This window comes from Dromiciops gliroides, chromosome 1 (assembly GCF_019393635.1).
Source record: "Dromiciops gliroides isolate mDroGli1 chromosome 1, mDroGli1.pri, whole genome shotgun sequence".
Lineage (NCBI taxonomy): Eukaryota > Metazoa > Chordata > Mammalia > Microbiotheria > Microbiotheriidae > Dromiciops > Dromiciops gliroides.
Genome location: NC_057861.1, coordinates 417,374,237 through 417,399,343, shown reverse-complemented (window position 1 = coordinate 417,399,343; position 25,107 = coordinate 417,374,237). Strand labels below are relative to the sequence as shown.

At 33.4% G+C, this 25,107-nt stretch overlaps 1 protein-coding gene across 3 annotated transcripts in view; it reads left to right on the top strand.

The window, feature by feature from the left end:
* NIPBL (NIPBL cohesin loading factor) overlaps positions 1-25,107 on the top strand; it is a 266,297-nt gene that overhangs the window by 216,191 nt on the left and 24,999 nt on the right. For all 3 annotated transcript variants that reach the window (XM_043983133.1, XM_043983152.1, XM_043983142.1), the window contains 11 exons: positions 9,963-10,101; positions 11,297-11,379; positions 11,988-12,120; positions 13,174-13,317; positions 14,278-14,367; positions 16,217-16,431; positions 16,578-16,680; positions 17,478-17,576; positions 17,688-17,834; positions 20,640-20,774; positions 22,503-22,601. In XM_043983133.1, coding sequence (XP_043839068.1) covers positions 9,963-10,101; positions 11,297-11,379; positions 11,988-12,120; positions 13,174-13,317; positions 14,278-14,367; positions 16,217-16,431; positions 16,578-16,680; positions 17,478-17,576; positions 17,688-17,834; positions 20,640-20,774; positions 22,503-22,601 — 1,387 coding nt within the window. The remainder of the gene's footprint in view (positions 1-9,962; positions 10,102-11,296; positions 11,380-11,987; positions 12,121-13,173; positions 13,318-14,277; positions 14,368-16,216; positions 16,432-16,577; positions 16,681-17,477; positions 17,577-17,687; positions 17,835-20,639; positions 20,775-22,502; positions 22,602-25,107) is intronic.

The window sequence follows — 25,107 nt, the reverse complement described above, 5'->3', positions numbered from 1 at the left end:
AGGATTAGTGCTGTGTAGTATAGTTTGAGATCTGCTGGTGCTGTCAGGCAGGCCTTCTTCCTTCCCACATTTTAAAATTAATTCCCTTGATTTTCTTAACCTTTTTGTTCCTTGTTGAATTTCATATTAAATTAATTTAGTTTGTCTTGTAATTTGTATTCTATTGGCCCATGAACAGCTAATATTTCTCTAGTTATTTAGATATTGTGTGAAGAGTGTTTTATAATTGTGTTCATATAGTTCCTGTGTATGTCTTAGTAGGTTGATTTCCAAATATTTTGTATTGTCTATCACTGTTTTAAATGGAATTTTTATTTCTCTCTTTCCCTGTTGGGATTTGTTGGTAATATATAGAAGTGAATACAGATTATTTTTATGGAATTTTGTTTGTGTGTGTGTGTGAGGCAATTGGGGTTAAGTGACTTGCCCAGGGTCACACAGCTAGTAAGTGTTAAGTGTCTGAGGCTTCAGATTTGAACTCAGGTCCTCCTGATTCCAGGGCCGGTGCTCTATCCACTGCGCCACCTAGCTGCCCCTGGATTTTTTATATAATGTAACTGTATTAATTATTTCAATTAGTTTTCAGTTGACTCTCTAGAGTTTTCTAAGTAAACTATCATATTATCTGCAAAAAATAATCATTTTTTTTCTTCCCATATGTTTACTTCTTTCATTTCTTTTTCTTATTGTTTTAGCTTATATTTTTAGCACTATATTTAATAGTGATTATGATAATAGACACTTTGACTTTACCGCTGATCGTATGGGATAGACTTCTTTCTAGCTTACCTCCATTACAGATAATGCTTGTTCTTTATTTTTAATAGATAATATTTATCAATTTTTAGAAAAGTTCCATTTACCCCTCTGTTTTTAATAGCAGTGGGTATTATATTTTGCCAAAAGCCTTTTCTCCATCAGTTAGTAAAATTATATGATTTTTTTGTTGCTTTGTTATTAATGCGGTGAATTATGTTTGTAGTTCCCCTAATATTGAACCAATCCTGCATTTCTAGTATAACTCCAGCCTGGTCATAGTGATCTTTGTGATATGTTGCTAAAGTCTTCTTGCTAATATTTAGTTAAATTTTTGCATCAGTATTCATTAAGGATATTGATATAAAGTTGTCTCTGTTTTGACTCTTTCTGGCTTAGATATCAAGACCAGATTTGTGTCATAGAAGGAATTTGAAATTACTCCTTTTTCTATTTTTTCAAACACTTCACGTATTATTGGAATTAATTGTTCTTTAAATATTTGGTATAATTAATTCGTTAGTCCATGTATCTGGTACTGGAATTCTTCTTTGTAGGTTCATGTATGGCTTGCTTGTTCAATTTCATTTTCTCAGATAGGATTATTTCAGTACTCTTATTTCCTTTTCTTTTAATCTGAGCAAATCATATATTTATAAATATTCATTGTATTTAAACTTGTCAATATTGTAGGCATTTCATTTGACAAAATAGTTCCTTACAAGTTCCTTAATTTCTTAATTGGTTGCAGATTCACCTTTTTCATTTTTAATACTTGTAATTTTTTTATCAGTTTTGTCTTTTTAACAGCTCCTGGTTTTGTTTATTAATCCAATGGAAGTTAGGTTTTTCTTTGTTTTCAGGTTTTTAATCACCTTTCATTTTATATTTTCTATTTTGGTATTTAGTTGAAAGTTTTAAATGTATTAGTTTTCTGGGGTTTTTATTTGTATGTCAGTTTATAGATCTGATCTTTTTATTTTTTATTTTTCATTGATGAAAGCATTTAGAGGGATAAATTTTCCTCTTATAAACTGCTTTAGCTACATCCCAGAAATTTTATTATATTTTCTCATTGTCATTATCTTTAGTGAAATTGATTGTTTCTATGATGTGTTCTTTGATCCACTTGTTCCTAGAGATTAAATTAGTTTCCAATTAATTTTAAATCATTATTTCAAAAGTCCTTTGTGAAATATGATTTTTATTGCATTCTGATCAGTAAAATCTACATTTATATTTCTGCTTTTCAGTATTTGTTTTATGAGGGTTTTTTGCCCTAACAGAGTCAGTTTTTCTGAAGGTCCTATCCACAACTAAAAATAGTTATATTAATTTCTAATCTCAGTCAATATTTTCAGAAGTTAATCATATCTGACTTTTCTTGTTGAATTTATCTAGGTCTGAGAGGTGTCAGATGAGGTCTGCCACTATTTTAACTGCATTTCTCCTTGTAATTTGTTTAACTTTTCCTTGGAAAATGTAGATGTTCTTTCCTTTGGTGCATATATGTTTAATATTGATAAAAATTTCTTGTCTATGCTAAATATTAGCAAAATGATATTTCCCCCTTTAAATTAGTTCTACTATTGCTGTTGCTTTGTCTGAGGTCATGATTACTACTCCTGTATTTTTTACTTTAAATGAAGCATTCTGCCTCATCTTTTTTTTTTTAACTATGTGCATATAAGTGTTCCTTATAAGCAAGATATTTTGGGGATTCTCGTTTCTAATCCATTCTGTTATCATCCACTTCATGGGTGAGTTTATCCCATTCATGTTCACAGTTATGGTTACTATGTATTTCCTTCCATCCTATTTTTTATACTTTCTCTTTTTTTCCTGTCCTCCCTTTAAGAGATTGCTTTGCTTTTGACTACTCCCTCCATTAATCTATTCATCCTTTTATTCTCTTCCACTTTTCCTTAAGCCTTTTGCCTCCCTTTTCTGTATGAAATATATTTTTGTACCCAGCTCTTTATGTGTGTGTATCTGTATACTCTTTCTCTCTTACCAGTTCAAATGAGAATTCGGTTCGTGTCACTGCTACCCCTCTGATTCCCTCCTCCTTGCTGTATATAACCTACTTACTTGTACATCTCAACTATGTGAAATAATTCTCTCCTCTCCCTTCACCCCTTCTCCCGCAGTGTATTCCTCTTTTCCACCTTTTTTATTGGTATTTTAATATAATTAAATCATAATAAAATAATTTTCAGATTCTGTGTCAAATTAGACTCCCTCTGATAATGAAGATGATAATGATGACAAGGAGAGTGATAATAGTAGTGGTGATATACATCTTCCCATATAATAATATATATTTTTTTAGATCTTTATGGTTGCATGCTCATGTTTATTGTTTTATATTTCTCTTCACTCCTGTGTACTTGTCATATTTTCTTCTCAGCTTTTGATCCTTTCATCTAGAATACTTGAAAAGTTCTGTTTTTCATTAAAAGTACATGTTTTTTCTCCAATAGGATGACACTCATCATATATCATTCTTGATTGTAAACTTACATCTTTTGCTTTCTGGAATATCATGTATCAAGCTTTCTGCTCCTCTACAGTGGTACCTGCTAAATCTTGTGTGATCCTGCCTGTGGTTTTTTCCTTTCTGGTTGTTTGCCAAGTTTTTTCCTTTACCTGGGAGTTCTAGATTTTGGCTGTTAATATTTCTAGGAGTTTTCATTTTGGCGTTTGAAGAGACTAGTATGGTTTTTAAATTTCTACTTCACTCTCTTGTTATAAGAAATCTGAGCAGTTTTAAGACTTCTTAAAATATGACATCTAGGGGGAGGTAGGTGGCACAATGGATAAAGCACCGGCCCTGGATTCAGGAGGACCTGAGTTCAAATCCGACCCTGGGCAAGTCACTTAACCCTCATTGCCCCACCCCCACCCCCCCAAAAAATGCCATCTAGGCTCTTTTTTTGGCCATGACTTTCAGGTAGCCCAATGATTTTTAAATTATCTCCCCTCGTGTTTTCTAGGTCACTTGTTTTTGCTGTGAGATAACTCACATTTTCTCTTCACACCTATTTTATTTTATTTTATTTTATTTTAATAATTCTTCATGTCTCATAGAGTCATTAGCTTCTGTTTAGTAAATTCTGATTTTGAGTAGTTATCTTCTTATTTCCTTTTGTTTGTTTCTTGTTCCAAGCTTTTGATTCTCTTTTTGTATCTTTTTTTTGATGTCTTTCATTTAGTTTTTCAAATAATTTTTTAGTTCTTTTTTTTTTTTAATTCTTGCTTTAACTCTTCCAGGAATTCCAATTGGATTTGTGTCCAGGCTGAGTTTTTCTTTGAGGTTCTGCTTGTAGATATTTTTGAGTCATACAGTCCTCTTCTACATTTGTGTCTTGAGCTTCCTGTTACCCTGATATCTCTTTATAGTGGTGTTCTTTTAGTTTTTGTTCCAGCCTTTTTCTCAACTTTGGGCTTTATTTTAGTACACATTTTGGGGATGAATGTCTAAGCTGATTGTCTTTCCTCTTGCTTCCCTCTTCTGCTTTGAATCAGTAGAGTCAATAAATGATAACTAAATACCTCCTATGTACCAGGAACTGTACTATGTGCTGGAGATACAAAGAAAGGGCATAGGGCATAACCTGCTCTCGAGGAATTCACAGTCAAATGGGGGAGACAAAACATGAAAAGAACCACAGGGCATGATGAAGCTAGGGTGAAATATGATCTGACAAGGTGAGAATTTCAGAGTTTATTTCTTCTTGTAGAATCATGAGTTTCTATACTTTATCAGGTCAGAAAAAACCAGGTGGGAAGTGATGAAGGAAATTCTCTGAGTACCATTCTTAAATGGTAGAAGATCAAGGTGGATCTCCCTTGCCCACAAGGTTTCAGTCCTCTCAAAATGATGTGATCCTGGGCAAAATTCGTTTGCTGACCTGGTCTGAATTCTGCAAGTTCTTGATCTAGGTTTGAGTCCTATCAGTTTGTCCCTAGTTGAGAGTGTCCATAGAGGGCTGCTGGACTCAGCCACTGATCACCTGCTGTAAGGGTCTGCAGGTGCAGAGCAACTGAACTATAGGCTCCTCCTGGTCTAGGACTATTGCCCTGACTGTTCCACTGCAGGCTTCCACTCTGGGTTGGAGACTATAAACAAATCACCCCCTTGCTTCCAGAATCAGGACCATATAGCTACTATAGGCTTAAAGAACTTACTCTTGCTCATTACCCAGATAGGGGCCCACCCACAACTGGTCCTGTGGGAACACTTCTCTTTGCCCTGGATCTATGACCCAGAACTGGCTAGTGAGTGAAGGAGCTGCCAGATGGAAATTATTCCTGCCCTTTGTGATAGTTCAGATATCCCCAGTGATCTTTCTGCTGTAATGCTTCCTGCCGGTTTTTGGATACTAGAATGCTTCTGCCATGCACATTCCTGGCTATACCTTTTCCCCAGAATCTACAGACCTAAGTCTCCCTAAACCACCCTGGGCTGGAAAAAAGACTCACTATGATTTTTTTTTTCCCTTGGCTTTCCCAATCAGAATCCGGTCTAATGTGTCTACGAGTTTTTGTAGGCAAGTTATGCTGTGCATCTTCCCCTTACTCTGCTGTCTTGGCTCTGGCCTTCACCATTCCTCATTTGTGTCATTCTCTCTTCCTTTTCCATATCTTTACTAAGTCTGTCTGTCCCCTGCGGTCTTCCTCTTTACCTCTACCTCTTGCAACAATTCAAGATTCTGCTTAAATGCTGATCCTTCTAGGTGCCTTGCCCAATCCTAGTAGGCATTTAATAAAAGTTTATTGATTGACTTTGAATTCAAAAATATAAAACTTAGCAATATATAAATATAGGCAGAAAAATAGCTGTGTAGAACTGATTATTAATCAGACATTTAGATTATCAAGTCTGGTTACTGAAACTCCATTTGCATCAGAGTTGACTACCTAGCTAATTTTTATGAAAGACACAGGAAAAAAGAATGGGAATAATAGATCTCATGTTCCAAATTTGTAGAAAATGCTAAGCACTGTGCCTGACACCTAATAGGTGCAAACTATAAAAATAATTCTTCTTCTTCTTCCTCGTCTTCCCCTATTTTCCTTAAAAGGCAGATTTGTATACAGTATCATTCTAATGTTAGGGGGGGTTTTGTATATATGTGTTTAATTTCCTTTTTGTGATCATCAGCTATATTCACTGTCTTCAGTGCTAATATTCTTTTCTGTAATAAATATATAGCTAGGGGCAGCTAGGTGGCGCAGTGGATAGAGCACTGGCCCTGGAGTCAGGAGTACCTGGGTTCAAATCCAGCCTCAGACACTTAACACTTACTAGCTGTGTGACCCTGGGCAAGTCACTTAACCCCAATTGCCTCACTAAAAAAATAAAAAAATAAATATGTAGCTGTCTGTCAGAAATGTAAATGGCTCTATTGGACCATAATAATATCCTTGTGTAGTTTGGAATCGGTTCTGGCATATTGGTCTTTAGCTTAAATACTCTACTACCTGATTATTTGGGGAAATCATCTGAAATCCAAATTTCTACCTTATATACTACTCAGTATGCTTATACTCAAAATAGTTGAAAGGATCTATGATTTCATTAGAGATTTCCCTCCAGCATTAAAGAATACAGCCTACTTGCCCATCCTATTCAATTCATGTCCGTGTCATCTAATAATTTCAGTATTCTCAAGGCCTTTCTCTATTTTTCCTGACTGTTCACCTTTGATCAATTTACTTTCAAAACATGACCAGCCTCTCTTCATTTCTTAGCATATTTCCTTCATAACATCTTTCATTCCTCTTCAGTTTCAAAGTTCCCCATGTTCAGAGTTATATGTTGAAACCAGCGCAATCTCATGGTGCACCTCTCCAATGACCTCTGTGATGTTTGTTTTTAATTCTTTAGTTCCAGTTGTATTCCATTTTTCATTGCCATTCAACAACACTGATAAAACACTTTTAAAAAATGGACCTTTGTTTGCCAGGGAAGCATGAGATCATAAAGGAATTTTAGTTTTCTAAAAACAATCCAACCCACTCTTTTTATCTGTTCAATTGCAGATCTATCTTGTTATATTGTCTGTCCTCCGTATACATATTAATGGAAAAGCTCTGTAAATTTTCCATCAAGTGCATGTTATAATTTGGTCAAAAACCATTCTTTATCCATTTGGTCCTTTCTGTGTGAATAGCCAAAGTCTTTGGAATGGTTACACATCTATTCCAAAAGATAATGCAGTGTTCAAAAACTTCTTGCAATTACTACTATGACATCATAAATAGCATTTGGAGTACTTCATTTTCCACAGAGAATTCAGCTTGGACTCTGCTGAATTACCTCTATCACAGCAGCAAGCACCTTTGGCAACCATATAGCTCCTTGTCTTGCTTGATGTTTATGTTTAAAGGTTTTGTTGAACAGGATTATTTTTGTTCTTTCTTTCAAAGAATCTTAAATAGTTTTGATAGAGGTGGTACCTTGTTAGAAAAGAGACTTTAAAGCACTGTTTTTTTCTGCCAAATCAAATATTTTTTTATAATCAGTAAACACAATGGGATATTGTATTTTCTACAAATTCAGTAAACCAAGAAATTTTACATATATGTATGTACATATACACATATATGAAAGCTTATGGTACCCTCACTGGGTATGCCCTCCTTTCATCAGCCTATCAATCACTATGTTATTTATTGATGTTTTATTCATCACTTTATTGGCATTGAATAAGTTACAATATTTTTTCCTCACCTTTGGTAGCTTCCCCTTTTATGAAGACTTGCATATTGATGCCTTTTGTGCTCTCATACTTGTATATTCTCTGGCATAGATTTCTGTGTAGGTGTGATCCAGTCTTCCTTTTTCTTTCCATCTTTGTTATCTTAATACCACATCTGCCTTCCATATAAGAACGTCTTAGTCTGCAAAATTAGAGTCCAAATGTGGTGGCTACACCAACCAGTAGTTTATTAGAGTAATCTTTACAGATATTTTACATTTTCTTCTATTTATTTTACTACTTGCATTTCATCCTTAAATAGCCTTCAGATGAATTTGCTCACTTATATTTGTTGCCAGTCTTACTTTAAGCTTATTTTTACTCTCCACTACTTCTCTTTGCTTTATAAAAAGATACTGCTTATAATTATCATTCTTCATAAGATTTTGCAAACAAGTTTATAACATAAACTAGTGTGGCCTTTCACCACCCTCAGTCACGTATGGGCTTCATCTGTTCCTGCAGTAACTGTAGCAGAGTGGTAGAAAAGGAACTGAGGGCACTGAGAATCTCAGAGGTTTTTGACTGTCTATAAACTTGATTTGACTGACAGTTGGGATTTTAAATGTGTAATTTCCAGTTTGATATATATAACAGAAGAAAGAAGGACATTGCAGGATGCATCACAGGTAATCCTTGAAGAGACAAATAAAAGTGTTGACAGAATAGTTTTATTGTACTTCCAAAGTTAAGAAATATTGTTTTATGGGGTATCTGATTATCTTGTATTATAGTGCCATTCATAAGTATTTGCAAAAAGAAAACTCCGAAAGTAATTATAACTTAAGAGCTAACATTGGTTACTAAGGACAGAGAGGCAGAAAAATTCTGCAAAAACTTGTTAACACCTTCCAAATTAAGTAAACAAGCACTCTGATATTCATTGGCTAACACAAACATGGGGAAAAGTGAGGGTGGCCATAAATATATAGAAAAGCCAAATTCAGGAGAAAGATTTGCAAACCACATGGAAGCTTTACATTTTTTAATCATAAGCATTTTATTGGAGAAAATATGTGCCAAGAATTGAACATAGCAAGCACTGAGTAAACAGTACAAAAAATTAAATAGGTTATATTTTAACAGACAGGGGAAAACTTATTTTTGATATTGGAGTTATCTTTGAATCTGCTCTCTGTGTAATCAGACCCCTGACTTGTTGGTGTAAAGATAAAAGTAAAGAAAAAGCAGACAGAGAATTATGATGAGAAAAAGATTTAGAGTACAACTGAATTAATTCAGTCTTGAATTATATAAGAGGGAAATGGACATCAGATCTGACATTGACAACAAGAATAAGAATTTTATAAAGGTCTTTAACTGCTGTATATCTCACCACACAAGCCTGAAGGAGCCCAAAAAGCTTCTTAGTCAACAAATATTTGACTCACTGACACAGGGAGCAAGATGATCATACTACCAGAAGATGACATACTGAATATTTTTCCCCTATACCATTAGTAATTTTTTCCTCTTTGAAGAGGAGGCCACAGACATCTGACTTTGGATATAATCAAGATTGTAAGTAAACTTTTTTGCACAATGAAAAGAAAACTAAAATTTAGTGTCTAGAGTTTTAAAGTAGGTTTTGATTTTTTTTTTTCCTCCAAAAAAACTTATTACTCTACATGCCTTGAAGCATTTCATAGTTTATAGCTCTTCACAATCAGGCATAGTTTTCAGACTTTTTGGATGTTATATACTTCATAAGGGTTTGGAAATAAGTTTCCATTAAAATAGATATTCTTTTCTACTCTGAATGCAACAAAAAAAGGAACTAGCTTAAAGAATATTTTTCAGTGTTCTCCATTTTAATGTGTTCTTTCCATCCTTCTTACTCAAACCATGTCAGCATTTAAAACTGCAAAAGCTTTGTGACCTTATATTTCCTTTATTCCTTCTACCCAAGTAGTTTATATTTGAATACTCCTGTAAAAATCATATTTCTGTCATTTTTTGTCAAAAGTATTGCTTTATGTCTGTCTTCTTATTCAATTTTACACAAGAACTACACCTTGTCCTTTCTATTGTAACTGTCTTCTAACCCCAGCTAATGCAGAGTCTCTGCACAGTGGATACTCAGTGGATGAAGAGGCAGTGTGGCTTAATGGGAAAGAGTGTACTGGATTTTAAGGAATGGGATCAGGCTTCAGATTCACAAATCTGCCACTTGCATTTGACAAGTCACTTCACTTTTCTGATCCTCAGTTTCCACATCTCTAAAATGAAAAAGTTGGATTAGTTGACCTTTAAAGTCCCCTTCACTCCTAATTTGATGGATCTATGGTTGATGACTTTAAAAATTTGGGGATCTTTCCTAATATTCTAATGAGCCTAAAATTCCCCAAATTGATAATGCAGTAAAGTATCTCATGATAGTATAAGTTCAAATGATCCAGGATATTCTGCATAATTATGGTTTTTATTTCCTGTTTTTAGATTGAATAGTAGTGATATGGACGGTGAGCCTATGTATATTCAGATGGTAACTGCACTGGTTTTACAACTTATTCAGTGTGTTGTACACCTACCATCAGCAGAGAAAGATTCTAATTCAGAAGAGGAATCAAACAAAAAAGTAAGGAATAAAAGTATATTGAGTATATTTTCATACATATATCTTTTTTTGCATATACAAATTATTTTTCTCCTTGGTGCTCCTTGAAACAAATGTTGGCATTAAATGTGATTTTTCTTGGGACTTAAAGACAAATTTTTTCCCACAAGAATGCATCTCTGGGGGGAGGGTGGGGAGGGAGGGAGAAAAATCTGAAATTGTAAAGCTTGTCTAAACAAAGGTTGAGAACTATCTTTACATGTAATGGAAAAAAATACTTTATTAATTTTTAAAAAATTAAAAAAGAATGCATCTCTAAGATTATTATGAAAATTAGCAGGAACATGATTTTAGCCATATCATTTATAGTTTATACCCAATTTACAGGAAGATAGGTTGTGTCATACATAAAGCAAGCATTTGACTTAGAGCCCATCAGAAGACCACAGTTACAGTCCAGATTCCAGAATTTACCCTGTAACATTAAGCAAGTTATTTGGCCTCTCGGACTAAGTCTGTGTCCTTATCTGTAAAGTAGTAGTGATAATACCTAACCTGTCTACCTTGCTTTACCTTTTTTAAGGACTTAATGAAATAATATATGTGAGAGCTTATTGAAAAAGTGTCATGCAGAATTATTATTATTATTATTCAAGTGCTATTAATGCACGAAATCAGGTGGTCTATTATTGACCAAGCAATATTCCATGTTTTACATTAGTTCTTTTGAATTTTTTTCCCAGCATCCCAGTTTTAACTTGACTTCAAGAAAATCATTCTAGACCCTTGATCATCTGCTATAGTCTTTTTGTTTGTTTTTTTTACTATATATTCTCTAAGGGATTTTTCTAAGTTCCTCTTTGTAATGTTGGCCATAATTTCCTCTTATCCTTACCTTAGGAAAAATAGATTATTGTTGGTTATGTGCATGTGCATTCATATTGAATTCATTTGCTGAGTTGCTACTTGATATTTTTTTATTTAGGCTAAATTAACTTTATTGTACCAATATTAACATTATTTTTGTAAGAAATGAGAATTTAATTAAAGTGTATTATTACTACCTAAAATTTTAGAACATAAATGGGTATTTTTAACCCTTATTACAACTGATGCTTTGCTCTAGTGACTATAAATATTTAATAATAGCACAATTCAATGATAATGCTTCCTTGTTATTTTTTCCAAAAATCTAAATTAATTTTTCTTATTCTAGGTGGATCAGGATGTCGTCATTACTAATTCTTATGAGACAGCTATGCGAACAGCACAGAATTTCCTCTCCATCTTCCTTAAAAAGTGAGAGTGTAATTATGTATAACCTATATCAAATTGTTTTTTAAGGAGTTGGAAGGGGAGAGAAAAAGAAAGAGTATTTGGAGCTCAACATTTAAAAGAAATGTTAAAAATTGGTTTTAGGTGTAATTAGAAAAAAATTTTTAATGAGAAAAAAGTGAATGTAATTAAAATCCTTTAGTGTGTTTGTTTATACTCTCAGTATGTTGGTCTATGAAAAGTTATAAAACTAGATTCAAATTATCTTCTTTTCCTTCCATAGAAAATATAGTTTCACACCTTAATCTTGAAGAGAAAGGATGAAGGAATAAATCAAAATGGAGCCTTTTTATTTCAATGAATTGAATATAGTACCTCACAAAGCATTATATATACATTATCAGTAATAAAGACAACAAAAATAAAGTACTATATAATAAGGGCATTTAAAAGAAAGGGGTACCTTTGAGGGTTGCGATATGGTATTTAACATAGCCTATTTAAAGCCATGTTTTAAATGGAATATATTTTTAGCTTTTGTTTGAAGCAGGATATCTAAGAAATATATATCAGCTCTTTTTATGGAAATCCAATGTTTCAATTCCTATCCTTTTATTATTTATCTTGAGCAGATGTGGGAGTAAGCAAGGTGAAGAAGATTACAGACCACTCTTTGAAAATTTTGTTCAAGATCTTCTTTCTACAGTCAATAAACCAGAATGGCCAGCTGCTGAATTATTACTTAGCTTATTAGGAAGACTCTTGGTAAGAATATATCATTTAAAGATTATTAGAATACTTCTGGACAGCATCATATAGATGTATGCTATATATCCTATTGTAAGTGTAAGAAGACAAATATTTTTCTCTCGTGTGAATGATAACATCTAATGTTATACTAAGTGCTTTTATATAACTAGATAGAATGATCCTATTCTGATTGCATACCTGATTACAGTTTTAATAGAAATGTTTTTTGTTTCATGTTTTGAGAAAATTGGACAGAGGCATCATTTGACCCTAACTTACTAATTTCTCCTTACTTGAGCTTTTTAACTTTAGAACATAATAATGACAAAATGAAATATTTCATTCTGAAATATTTCAAATGAATGATTGAAAGAGCATTAATTAAACACTTTGCAAAGTATTGATCATTATTAAGTACAAAGTATTAAGTTCTAAGGATACAAATAAAAGCAAGACATGCCCTCCTATCAAGGAACTCACCTTCTAAGATGAGGAGGCAACACATGGACGTTTCAGCTGCAAGTCAGATCAGATGCAAAGGCCCAATAATCCTTAGGTTGCAGCAGCAAGGCAGATAATGTTGGGCAGTGACATTTAACTAAATTTAAATTAAACTAAATTTAATTAAACCATATCAGTTGACCTTCCTGCTTCAAGTCTCTCTCCATTGAAGTATATCCTGCACACTATAGCCAAAGTGATTTTCCTTAAGCTTAGAACTGGCATGGCATTCCTCTACCCAATCAACTCCTACTTGAGCCTGTTGCCTCTAGAATAAAATACGTACGCATCTGTTCAGTTCCTAAAGAACTTCACAACCTGGCCCCCACCTGTTTTTCCATCCTCATTAACATTACAACATTACTCCCCTCCCCACAGTTGATGATTGAACAGAAAAGTTCATTTAATAGTCAAAGTTTTTAGATTCTATCAGTTTAACATTTGTTTCTGTAACACAGATGTTGTTACAAAGAGATATGAAGTTTATAAAATGAGTTGATATGTTGGTGTTTTGGCCAAAATGTTGTCTATAAATAAAATGAAATACTACTTAATTTTGGTGTTTAGGTTCATCAGTTCAGCAATAAGTCAACAGAAATGGCTTTAAGAGTGGCGTCTCTTGATTATCTTGGAACAGTAGCTGCACGATTGAGAAAAGATGCTGTTACAAGCAAAATGGATCAAGGATCTATCGCCCGAATTTTAAAACAGGTATCATATTATATAAATAAAATTGTAGAAGATAAGAAGTGTTCTTTTAGTCTATAATATAGTTAAATTATAGCATTTTCATAAATGCTTTTACTAAGTAACTGTTTTTCTTATAAAAGACTTTTTTCTTATGAAGGATTGATTTTTAGGAAGCAGCTTGAATACCTAATGGTTTTTCAAGTTTACATAGAGCAAATTAAAACCTGTTATTAATTTGTTTGAGATGGAGGTTCATTATATGAATTTCATTTCTTTCTCATACTCAGTCATGACACTGTACTAGGCACTTACCATAAGGCAGCTCGACTAGGATTGCCAAATACACTTAAGTCCAAGAACAGGACTCTGGAGACCCCTCGTGGTAGAAGGAGCCTCTTTCTCCCTAGATCAGATTAACTGATTACCCGTAATTATAGTAGTTGTCCCATCCTGGAATAAAGTGTCTATAATACAAATCTAAAGAATTGTCATTTTTATCCTTCAGAATTTTACACTTTAAGTAGTTCCAAAAAATAGTCAGCATACATAGTAGCAAAGAATACAGAATACATGTACCCATATTATGATATTTGGAGCATCATGCTTTGAGCTAGCCTGCCAGATTGGAAAGAAGCAGTCAAAAGGAAAGGGTTATATCTGTTCTTCTCTGCATTTGGTTGAAAACTGGAATGAAAAATTACTGTTTCTCTCAAGAGACATATTATTTTGAAAATTTTTATATTAAATACCTATCTAAAGAAAAAATCCTTTGTCTGAAAAGTACTCCAAATAAAGAAGAAAGCCTTAAATTTTGAATATTGTGAGTGTTTTTACATATTTCAAATTCCTGTTATTTTCATTTTTATTTATGTATTCAAATAATGTCTCATCCTCATGATCTAACAACTTAATTCTTTATTCAACTAGATATTTTCGTATGATGAATTAAAATCTCATAAGTACTTATTCACTATACTCCAGGTTACAGGAGGGGAAGATGAAATTCAGCAGTTGCAGAAGGCATTGCTAGATTACTTGGATGAAAACACAGAGACTGATCCTTCATTGGTGGTAGGCTTCCATTATCTTTTTTAGCTATGTCAAATATATTTGGACAGGGCCTTAAAGAGAGTTGAAAAGTTGTATCTTGTACAACATGCTAAAAATGTTGGAAGTCTTTCTTTTTAGAGAGAACAAAGAATTGACTTTATCTTGAAATACATTAAAAATGGATATTAGAAAGATACCAATCAACTATTCTGCAATAATGATTTGAATTGCATTTAAAAATAATTTTCTGGGGCAACTAGGTGGTACAGTAGATAAAGCACTGGCCCTGGATTCAGGAGGACCTGAGCTCAAATCCAGCCCCAGAGACTTGACACTTACTAGCTGTGTGACCCTGGGCAAGTCACTTAACCCCCATTGCCCCACCCCAAAACATAATAATAATAATAATTTTCTAACTACTAATAGTAAACTGAAGTACAGCAAAGTATCACTATAAATCTTATCTGTGGTCCCTAATTTGAGAATAGCTTATAGTTTGGACTTTCTGAATTCAGATGGACTTGTCTTAAGCTAAATTCTGCTCTATAATAAAATTTTATAATAGAACTGATCACCAAAAAAGGTGATGATTTCAAAAGACTAGACAGTTATTTAGTCCAATCAGTGGTGGATTATTGGAAAATCCATCTGCTACCATATTGTTTTCTTAACATTTGGAGAGCAAATAGTAAAAAGCCTTTTCCCTAGTTTCTTTATAACATACATTTTATTATAATCCTGAAACCTCAGAAAAATAAAATCTGATGTTTTTAAGAATAGCACTGTTTCATTTTGTTTGTCATAGAGCTTATGTCTAAATTTTATTGTACAGATATCACTGTAAATGCCTGTGTGTAATTTTAGGTAGTATATCAGATATAAGAATAGAAGACATTTCTTGAAAAAAATACTGAGTATTTTCCTTTCAAATATAACTTGAAGCTAGTCTAACTTGCCTCCCACTATCCCAGACTATGCTAATTGCTGCTATTTAATGTTTTGAATTAATGTCAGAGGTGGAAGATAGTATGAGTACTTTAAACTATTTTACTGATTAATGCTATAGTCTTAATGGGGGGGGGGGGGCGCTCAAAACACCAAAGACGTATTTTTTTAAACTTTCAGTGTTTAATTCCAAATGATTTAGATTGTCTCAGAGTTAATGATCATGCATGAAATTATCTTGATTGTGTATGTCATTGTTTTTATTTGAATACTCAGTTAATGTGTTCTATATTTTATGTGAGCTATTACGTGAGGCAGGATGGTGTAATGGAAAGAAGCTTGAACTTGAAATTTTTTGTTTTCTGATGCTGAATCTTTGCTACTTTGTAGCTCTGTGAACTTGAGCAATTTACTTAATATTTCTGGACCTGTGTTTCCTCACCTGTAAAATAAAGGAGGTTACAATAAATGATTTTTAAGGTTCCTCTTTGCACCAGATTTCTTTAGATCTATTTCATGAAGTTATATTCCCAAAAAAATCCCTTTTTCCCCTCAACAATTATGAAAGCCCTCTCTTTGGGGTAGGGGGGTGAGGCAGTTGGGGTGACTTGCCCAGGGTCACACAGCTAGTAAATGTCAGATGTCTGAGGTCAGATTTAAACTCAGGTCCTTCTGAATACAGGGCCGGTGTTCTATCCACTGTACCACCTAGCTGCCCCAGTCATCTCTTATTAAAGGCCTTTCAGCTACTCTAGTTGTCTCCAAACCTTCACATTCCCATGAACATTGAATTTTACATGAACTTTTATGTAGTTAGATTTGGCATTTTAAAAAAATTATCAGTAACAGAATATATAATAAATCAATACTCTAAAATTATGACATTAATAGTTGTCAGCCTCAAATCTGTATATTTTGTCCTTAGTTTTCTCGTAAGTTTTACATAGCTCAGTGGTTTCGGGACACAACTTTGGAGACAGAAAAAGCAATGAAATCACAGAAAGATGAGGATTCATCAGAAGGGACACATCATGCAAAGGAGGTTGAAACAACTGGTCAAATCATGCATCGAGCTGAAGGTCGGAAAAAGTTTCTTCGAAGCATTATTAAAACCACACCTTCTCAGTTCAGTACATTAAAGTAAGTTCCGCAGGAGAAATATAAATGTATATGCGTATGTTTTTGTATACATGTATATTTTTCACATATATGATAGTCACATTTTAGTTTTATTTTCCTTTTTAATAAAACAGTTTTGTGAAAAAAATTTTAATGACTTCTTATAGGATGAATTCTGATACCGTGGACTATGAAGATGCTTGCTTGATTGTAAGATACTTGGCCTCTATGAGGCCGTTTGCCCAGAGCTTCGATATTTATTTGACACAGGTAATTGCAAAAAGTTTTTGTGCAGTGAAATAGAGTTGGTTTACTGATTTCAGACCTGGAATTGTATGTACAACAGTCTGCATTCTGCAGTAGTTATTTAATAAGCCATGATAGATCCCACAAGCATTTGTATTAATTTTTTTTTTTTTGCCATGGCTGCTTTTTCTAAATATAAATTTTACCAATGTATATAACAAGGCATCATCAGATAGATTGGAGCATTAGGAAGTCACAATATATGTAAAATCTCGGGTTTTACTTTTTAGCAGTGTGTTTATTTTGGAAAATTATTTAAACTTTATTCTGTACTTAAACCTAAAAGAAAAGGAGAAAGAGAAACCACACCTAGAAATGTGCGTGTTTTTATCATTCTTGGAGATAAGTTTAGAAAAGTAGCTTTAGAAACATATTTTGGGCCACTCATTGTTATGATTTCAGTTGTACCGTTAACCGTAATAAAAGTCAGTAGGACAGAGGTATCAGTGGAGCCATATATCCTTCTTGCAATTGAAGCATCAAAGTAAAAGCTATATTAAGTTGAAGATTACCAGGACAATAGGAATGCCCCAAATTTTTAAATTTATCATTTTCTACATGCACTGCCTTTTGACTCCTGGAATTAGGTCACCAGGATTACACTATCCTACTTTACCAGATTTATCAAAATGAAATGAAACGGTCAGATTTCAAAAGGTTCATTTTAGTTTTTGTTACATATTCTTTCACTATATGGTTTTGCTTTCTATATATTCTGCCACTTTATAGAATTCACTAGGATTTCTTCTTTTTCTTACCAGATTCTGCGAGTACTTGGTGAAAATGCAATAGCTGTTCGAACAAAAGCCATGAAGTGTTTATCTGAGGTTGTTGCTGTAGACCCCAGCATTTTAGCAAGGGTAAAAAAAAACACTAACTAAAAAAGCCAAAAAAAGAAATTGTTCGTGTTTTTAATCTTCATACTTATTAATTCCAACTATGAACAACATATAATTCGCATTTTTCTTTAGCTGGATATGCAGCGAGGTGTCCATGGAAGATTAATGGATAATTCCACTAGTGTCCGTGAGGCAGCAGTAGAATTATTAGGTCGGTTTGTTCTCTGTCGACCCCAACTTGCTGAACAGTATTATGACATGCTGATTGAACGAATATTGGTAGGTTTGTTTTATGATATAATTAATTTTCAATATTTTGTCCTATTTCTTAAGACAGATTTTTTTTCAGTCATCTCTTGATCCATGTAGTTGATATGATAAATTATTATCCTTATAACTTCTTTAACATGAGTTTTGCCTATATATCTAAAATGTGTTTTTAAATTGATTCAACTTAAAAAAAAAAATTTGTGAATGAATTAATAATGTACTGAGCACATGTATTGCTACCAAATTAGAAAAATTTTGATTGTGGGCCTGTTGACAGACTATAACAAGTATCCCTAAAGTCTTAATATGCTTTTAAGCAATAAAGTTGGAAAAACCAAAATGCTTATATACAAAGAGGCTCATCACCAGCTTGACCATAGGTGAGAAATTCTTTGGCAAAAAAAAAAAATCTACTAAGTTGTAGAAAAGTTTCAATCTGCACAAGTAGAAGGAATACCCACACTAACAAAATGAAATTATTGAAGTATGCCTTAGACTATATATTTTGTTAATTGCTCTATAGTTACATTATCTTAATCAACCACCTGAGGAAGGAGAGGCTTGTCTTACCCAAGATTATGTGGCAATTCAGAGACAGAATTTAGGATTTCTACTCAAACTTTTATTTATAAGTTCGTTTCTTGATTTTGATACCTTCTGAGTTACTGCCCTTTTTTTTTCAGAAATTTATTTATAGTTAATAAAAACAATATCAGAAACCAGAATTGTATTCCAATGAGAAACTATAGGGTGAGCAAGAATTATAGAAAATAATAGATAAATATCTCCATGTGTGAAAAAGGCTAGAATTGGGGGATTTTATATGAAACTCTGAATTCAACATAGTAATACTATCGTTACCCTACTTTTCTATATAAATTTGTTCAGTATCTGACATTTGGGGATAGTTGATCTATGTATATAGCTAAATTCTCCCTTTTCTAAAATACTACAACAAATGTTTGTTAGTCACCTTATTAGCCCAGGAACACAATCTAGGGTTCTGACTTTGAGAAATGCTGTTCTGAAAGTTGCATCATTTCTTTTTCTCTGTGCCATTAAACAATCATCTAAAGAATTTTCATACTTCCTTGTTTTCCTTTTTGGTGGTGGTTGTTTTAATGAAAATAGCCAAATTAAAGAAAATAGGAAGGAAGGAAAACCAGTGTGGTACAGTGAAAAGTAGCACTATATTTAGAGTCACAGCACATAAGTTCAATTTCTGACTTTGCAAACTTACATGTGAGACCAGACATATATCACTTAATTGTTCTTGGGTTCAATTCCTTCAGATGTAAAATGAGGTGGGGACTGGGGGCACAGATATCAAATAAATTACCTTTGAGGTCCCTTTTCCAGCTTTCATTTAAGAAACTGAAGTGTCTGGGTGACATTTTTGATATGTTTTGATAGTCTGTGCTTCCTAAGCTCAGGATTGATTATATTCCCCCTATTGTGACCAACAATGCTGTGCATGTGTTGCAGTAATTTCTTTTACCACCTTTAAAATGAAATAAGAATGTTGTGTCTTAGTCTATAATAGTCTATTCTAACTGGACATAGAAGTTACAATTCAAGCAGAATAACTGAGAATAGGCCAAAGAAAGCATTTTCTTAGTTATTCCTTTCCAGGAATGGAAAGGAGAACGAGATTCATTATTTTTGTAGTGCTCTTTAGAAGAGATATATCTATACCAGTAAAGTGTTCTAAATCTTTCATCATATGTATAGTGATACATAATTATGCACACCTTTTTTATTGCCATTGAGAACAATATGATAGATTAAAGTAGTTTTAGTGTCAGTGATGCTTCCATTTTTGAAATAACAAGTAACATTTTCTGGCAGTGAAAAATCACTATGAAAAATGGGGGGAATTGTGCTCATTTGCAAAGCATGAAAAATCACTACTTGAAATGCCATTCAGATGAGATTCAATTGGGATGGTACAGAATGAAAGGAGAAAAAATATATTGTACAAATATAAGATGGAGGATAACTTAATGTGTGTGATCTGATATAAAAGTATCTGTAAGGATCATAGTAGACATGACTATGAATCAACCATATATAATAGTTTAAAAATATACATGAAATTTTTAGTAAGTAAAAGGCTGTCACATGGGAAATATGAAGTAATTGCCTCACTTTATTTAATGGTTATCAGCACCTCACTGTAGAATAGTGTATTCATTTCTGGTTTTCAGATAGTACTATTTTCAGCTCTTGGGTATTGTTCTTGTTTTTCAATTGTGTCCTATTCTTTGTGACCACATTTGGGGTTTTCTTGGCAAAGATACTGAAATGGTTTGCCATTTCCTTTCCCGGCTCCTTTTGTAAATAAGGAAACTGAGGCCAATAGGGTTAAGTGACTTTCCTGGGGTCACCCAGCTAGTAAGTGTCTGAGGCCAGATTTGAAGTCAGGTAGATGAGTCTTCCTTACCCCAGGCCTTGGCACTCTATCCACTGCTACAACCTAGCCGCTCTCTTGGATAGTACTTTCCTATAAAAAAAATTATAATATGTAAACATTTTAAATAATATGACTATTCAAAATAGTTAATTATATTACAAAGACATTATGAAGAAAATGTGTAGTGGACAGAAATTGTACTATTCAAACTATTGTAATGATCAGAATAACTCCCATGTTCACCATGTTTATCCAAGAAATTAAGAAAACTTCTCATGACATTCATTCAGTAGTAGTTTTTTCATATGTGTATGTTTTATCATTTTCTTGTCATTTCATAGTCTAATACATCATGTCATAATTTTTGTAACTCTTAAGAATGGTATAATTTTCTGTTACAGGATACTGGTATCAGTGTCAGGAAGAGAGTAATTAAGATTCTCAGAGATATATGTATAGAGCAACCAACATTTCCCAAAATTACAGAGATGTGTGTGAAAATGATCCGCAGAGTAAATGATGAAGAGGGCATTAAGGTAGGATGAAAAGTAAAAAGCTGTTTTTGCAATAAGTTAAATAGTTGTCACATCTGAATATGCCTAATTTATATGAAAACTTCAAAAGTGAATCATCATACTCCATTTTACATATGCCATTATTTGTATTGCAGTTAACATTTATATAGCACTTACCATGTGCCAGACACTGAACACTGAGGTAAATGGGGTAAAGTGACTTAAGTGTCTGAAATTTCATTTGAACTCAGATCTCACCACTGCTAAACCAAGTTGCCCCTAATGATAGTTGATGCTAGCATTTATAATAACAGTTTAAAATTTTCAGAGTGCTTTACATATCTTTTTTTTTCAAGTCTAAATGTTATCTCATTTTTATGTTTAGTGATGAACCAAAAAAATAGCTTCTGAAATGTTCAGAATAAAACATAAACATACTATTCGGATGAGGGAATTCTTTTCCTTTACCTTAGAGAGTTCAGATTGCTGAAGTTATTCTCAAATTGCTATTATGAGATGTATAGTGGTAACAAAAGTGTTGCCTATTTGGTTTTCAGTGTTATTAATCTTTTTGCTTCTAAAAAAATTGTTTATAAAAATGTCAAAATTAATAAATACCTGGAAAAACATATTTTTACAGTTAACAGATTAGTCATCCATAAAGAATGATCTCTGTGTTCATTTACTTTTTTCTCAATAAGCATAAATTACAACATTTTCCAAAATAAACAAATTACCTTTCTCCATAATGCATAAAGCTTTTAAGTTTAAGAACACTGAAGAAATTCGTTTGAATCGTAGGCCTAAATTGTAGATATAAATCTCAATTAATATATCCAACATTCAGGTAACTAGATAAACATAATGCATACTTATTTAAAATTACAAAATTCTCCTTTAAAAAATGAAAAAGACCCTTTTTATCTCAATTCATGCTTTATCTTTGGATTCACTTTTCTTTTAAAAAAATTGTTTTATTCTTTAGAAAGTTGTTCAAAGTGATTATTGATAGCCAAGAATACTCTGCAGCAAGCTTGCTGGTTGACCATGGACAAATCACATTATTCTTTTCTTACCAGTGAATGGAGATTATTTCTATATAAGATATTAAATCTCTTAGAAAAGATTTATTTTACTCTCTTATATATTCTTAGAAACATTGAAAAGAACTGTCTGCCTATGTCTTCATTCTGTTAGTATACATTCAGTCTTTTTACCCAACTGAAAAATTTTATTTGGGGGGAAAATGCATTAATGCCTTGAGATTATTAATTAACTCTAGTTAATTGGCATTTCTCTCAACAGCTGTGACTACATCAGTTAACAGTAGTAAAATAGTTTAGGTACAGCTATGTAACTTAATACTTGGAATTACCCAAACATAAAATGTTCTTTTCAGTAATCATGAAAATACTTTTTCTTTGATAATCTAATAATGTTTGTAATTCATGATAAAATTTCCTTTGACTGCTGACAAAATTCAAAGTAATTCTAACTTTTAGCACAGTGAAGATAATGCGTCCGTGTTTATTTTTATACTTAGAAATGTGTCCAGTTACAAAAATATATCAGAAAAATGGCCAACACACTAAATTCATTCTTGGGTCAATCTGAAAATTCATGGAGAAATTCTTCTGATCTTTTCCTTTGATTCCACATATTTCATATCAGTCTGAATTCAAATTTAATATTAGGAATTTTGAAATATGTGAGTTGTTTGCTTAGTTTTGGAATTTTTCTGTCTTCTAGAAATTAGTAAATGAAACATTCCAGAAACTCTGGTTTACTCCAACTCCTCATCATGATAAAGAAGCAATGACCAGGAAGATTTTAAACATCACTGATGTGGTAAGAAGTGGAGTTAAAACAAGGACTTGATTCTTGTGCCTGCAGTAGCACTTGGGATCATATGCTTATTACTTTACCACTCCTAGACTTCTGGGGAGTAAGCTGTGAATCCTCCTGTCATAACTATAGAACGTATTAGTAGGAGAGAATCATGGAAGCTTGATTGTTGACCCTCACAGCCCCTCTCCACCATGAACTTCTCTGACAGTGTTGACACCTGCCTTGACTTCCCCTGCTCTACTAAAGCTTGACAAGGGATAAAGCAGAATTTAGGATGTTGAAGCAAAAGTGGCAAGAGTCATATAACTACAGTATCTCCTATTAGGAACTGATTTCTGATGCCCTCTAGTTCATCTTGTACATAAACAAGGAATCCAGATTGAGCACACCTGAAAAGTGGTGATGCTGCACTTTTTTTGAAGACCCACTTGGAGGGGGATACCACAGCCTCCCATGGCAGGACTTTCCTCTTTTTGGAGAGCTCCAGTTGTTCAAAAGTTTTCCTTATGTAAATCCTACATTTGTCTCTCAGTAATTTCCAACCCTTGCTCCCAGTTCTACCCTCTAGGCTCAGACAGAAAAGTTGAATTCCTCTCCCATGTGACAGTTATTCAGATACTTGGAAACATCTATCATGTGCACTGCTGCATCCTGTCTCCTTCAGGCTGGATATCTTTTATTACCTTAACTAATCTCCCTGTGGTGTGATCATAGGGCCCTTCACCACCCTAGTTTCCCCTCTCTGAACATTTTTCAGCTTACTAATATCCTTCCTAACATGTGATGTTCAGTACTGCATACAATATCCAGGGCAGAGGACAGCAGGACTTCACCCTCCCTAGTTATGGACACATCTGTTCCTGAATGCAGTCTAAGCTCACATGAGCTTTCTTGGCTAGTTTATCACACATTTGTCACATATTGACTTTGAAGTCCTCTAAAATCACCAGATTTTTTTCAAATGAACTCTTATCTAACCAGGCCTCTTCCAGCTCGTTTCTAAGACTTTATGTTTATCCCTAGTCAGTGTAAAACTGGTTAGGCCAAGTATTCTAAACTCTCATAAAGCTTTTTAGGGCCTGTTATGTAGTATGTTAGCTACCTCTGCAAAATTGTTGAGTTGTACTGTCTATGCAGGGATAAGTACAGATTCTTGGAGCATTCAGAATTTATATCAGACCTTTAAAGACTAATCTTTTGAGTTTAACCATTTAACCCATTCCAAATTGTCTTGGCCACAAAACATAGTCTTTAAGGCTTTGTTAGTTGTTTTCCAAAAATTTAGATAAATTTCACTTATAGCATTCTACTGTAATAACCCCATCAGAAATAAGATTATTCTGGCATGACTTAAATTTCCAGAAGCTGTGCTTTTTGTGAGCACCGCTTAATTTTCTTAGATATTCACCAACTAGCACTTCAATAATACAGTCAAGAATTTTGCCATAGATCAAAGTCATGCTTACTGGTTCCATTCTAGTCCTTTGTGGTAGAAGTAGTCAGGAATTGGAATAATATTTTCCCTTCTATCATCCTTATAAGAACTCCTATTTTCAAAGATAATTGAAAGATCATTGACAGTGATTCAGCAATCACCTATACAGGATCTTTCAGAAGGTCAGCTAAGTACTCTCTTACAATCTCCCTCCTTCTCTTGGGTTTCAACTCCCTTTGAGCCATTTTATCATTTCCTTTCAAACCCATAGGACATTCACCTATACAGAGAAAGCAGAACACATGCTGAGAATAGAGCAGCTATGTTGTTTGTCCTCACGGTCCCGTCAGCGCCTCGTGGCAGATCTGTCCTTTCTTTGGGCCTCCTTTTTTTTTATATTGTCTTCAGCTTCTCTTGCCCTCCCTCGGCTCATTCTGCACTTGGGCATAACTGACACTACTCTTATGTGCCACGATTTCTCTTTTTTCTCCATTACCCTGGGCCTGTTTCTGTTGTCAGTTTACGTCTTCCCTACATCTAAACTGATTGATAGATTCCCTGACCTGCCACTCAGTCTCTTTAGACCAATCTCTCTTTTCTTCCTCATCAGAACTCCTCCTTTTTTGTGTTTATAGACCCAACTTTGGGCAAGAAACTTTATGTATTTGTATGAATTTCAGTTGCATAATTTAATTAACAGTGTAGTAAACTTGCCCAAATTATGATTATTTGAATCTCATTCAAATTTTGATCACTAGCAAATTTCACATCTGTATTTGTACCTTAGATTTATTTGAAAAGTCTTAAAAGTCAACAGTCTCTAAGGAAGATAAATAGCAAAGTAAGGGTTAGGCTTTTATTTCTATTTTGAACTCTGTTATCTTAGAATTGATATTTTTAGACAATGAAGTGATAATCCACATTGTTGATTAATAGTCAAGTAATATCTGACTTTTAGTACTTTATATTAATTTTTAATTGAAGTCTCCTATGATTTGCATATTATTTGAAATTATGTTTAATTGGAATAATTTTGAATTTATTTGTAATAATAAATTCTTAAGGCCACTA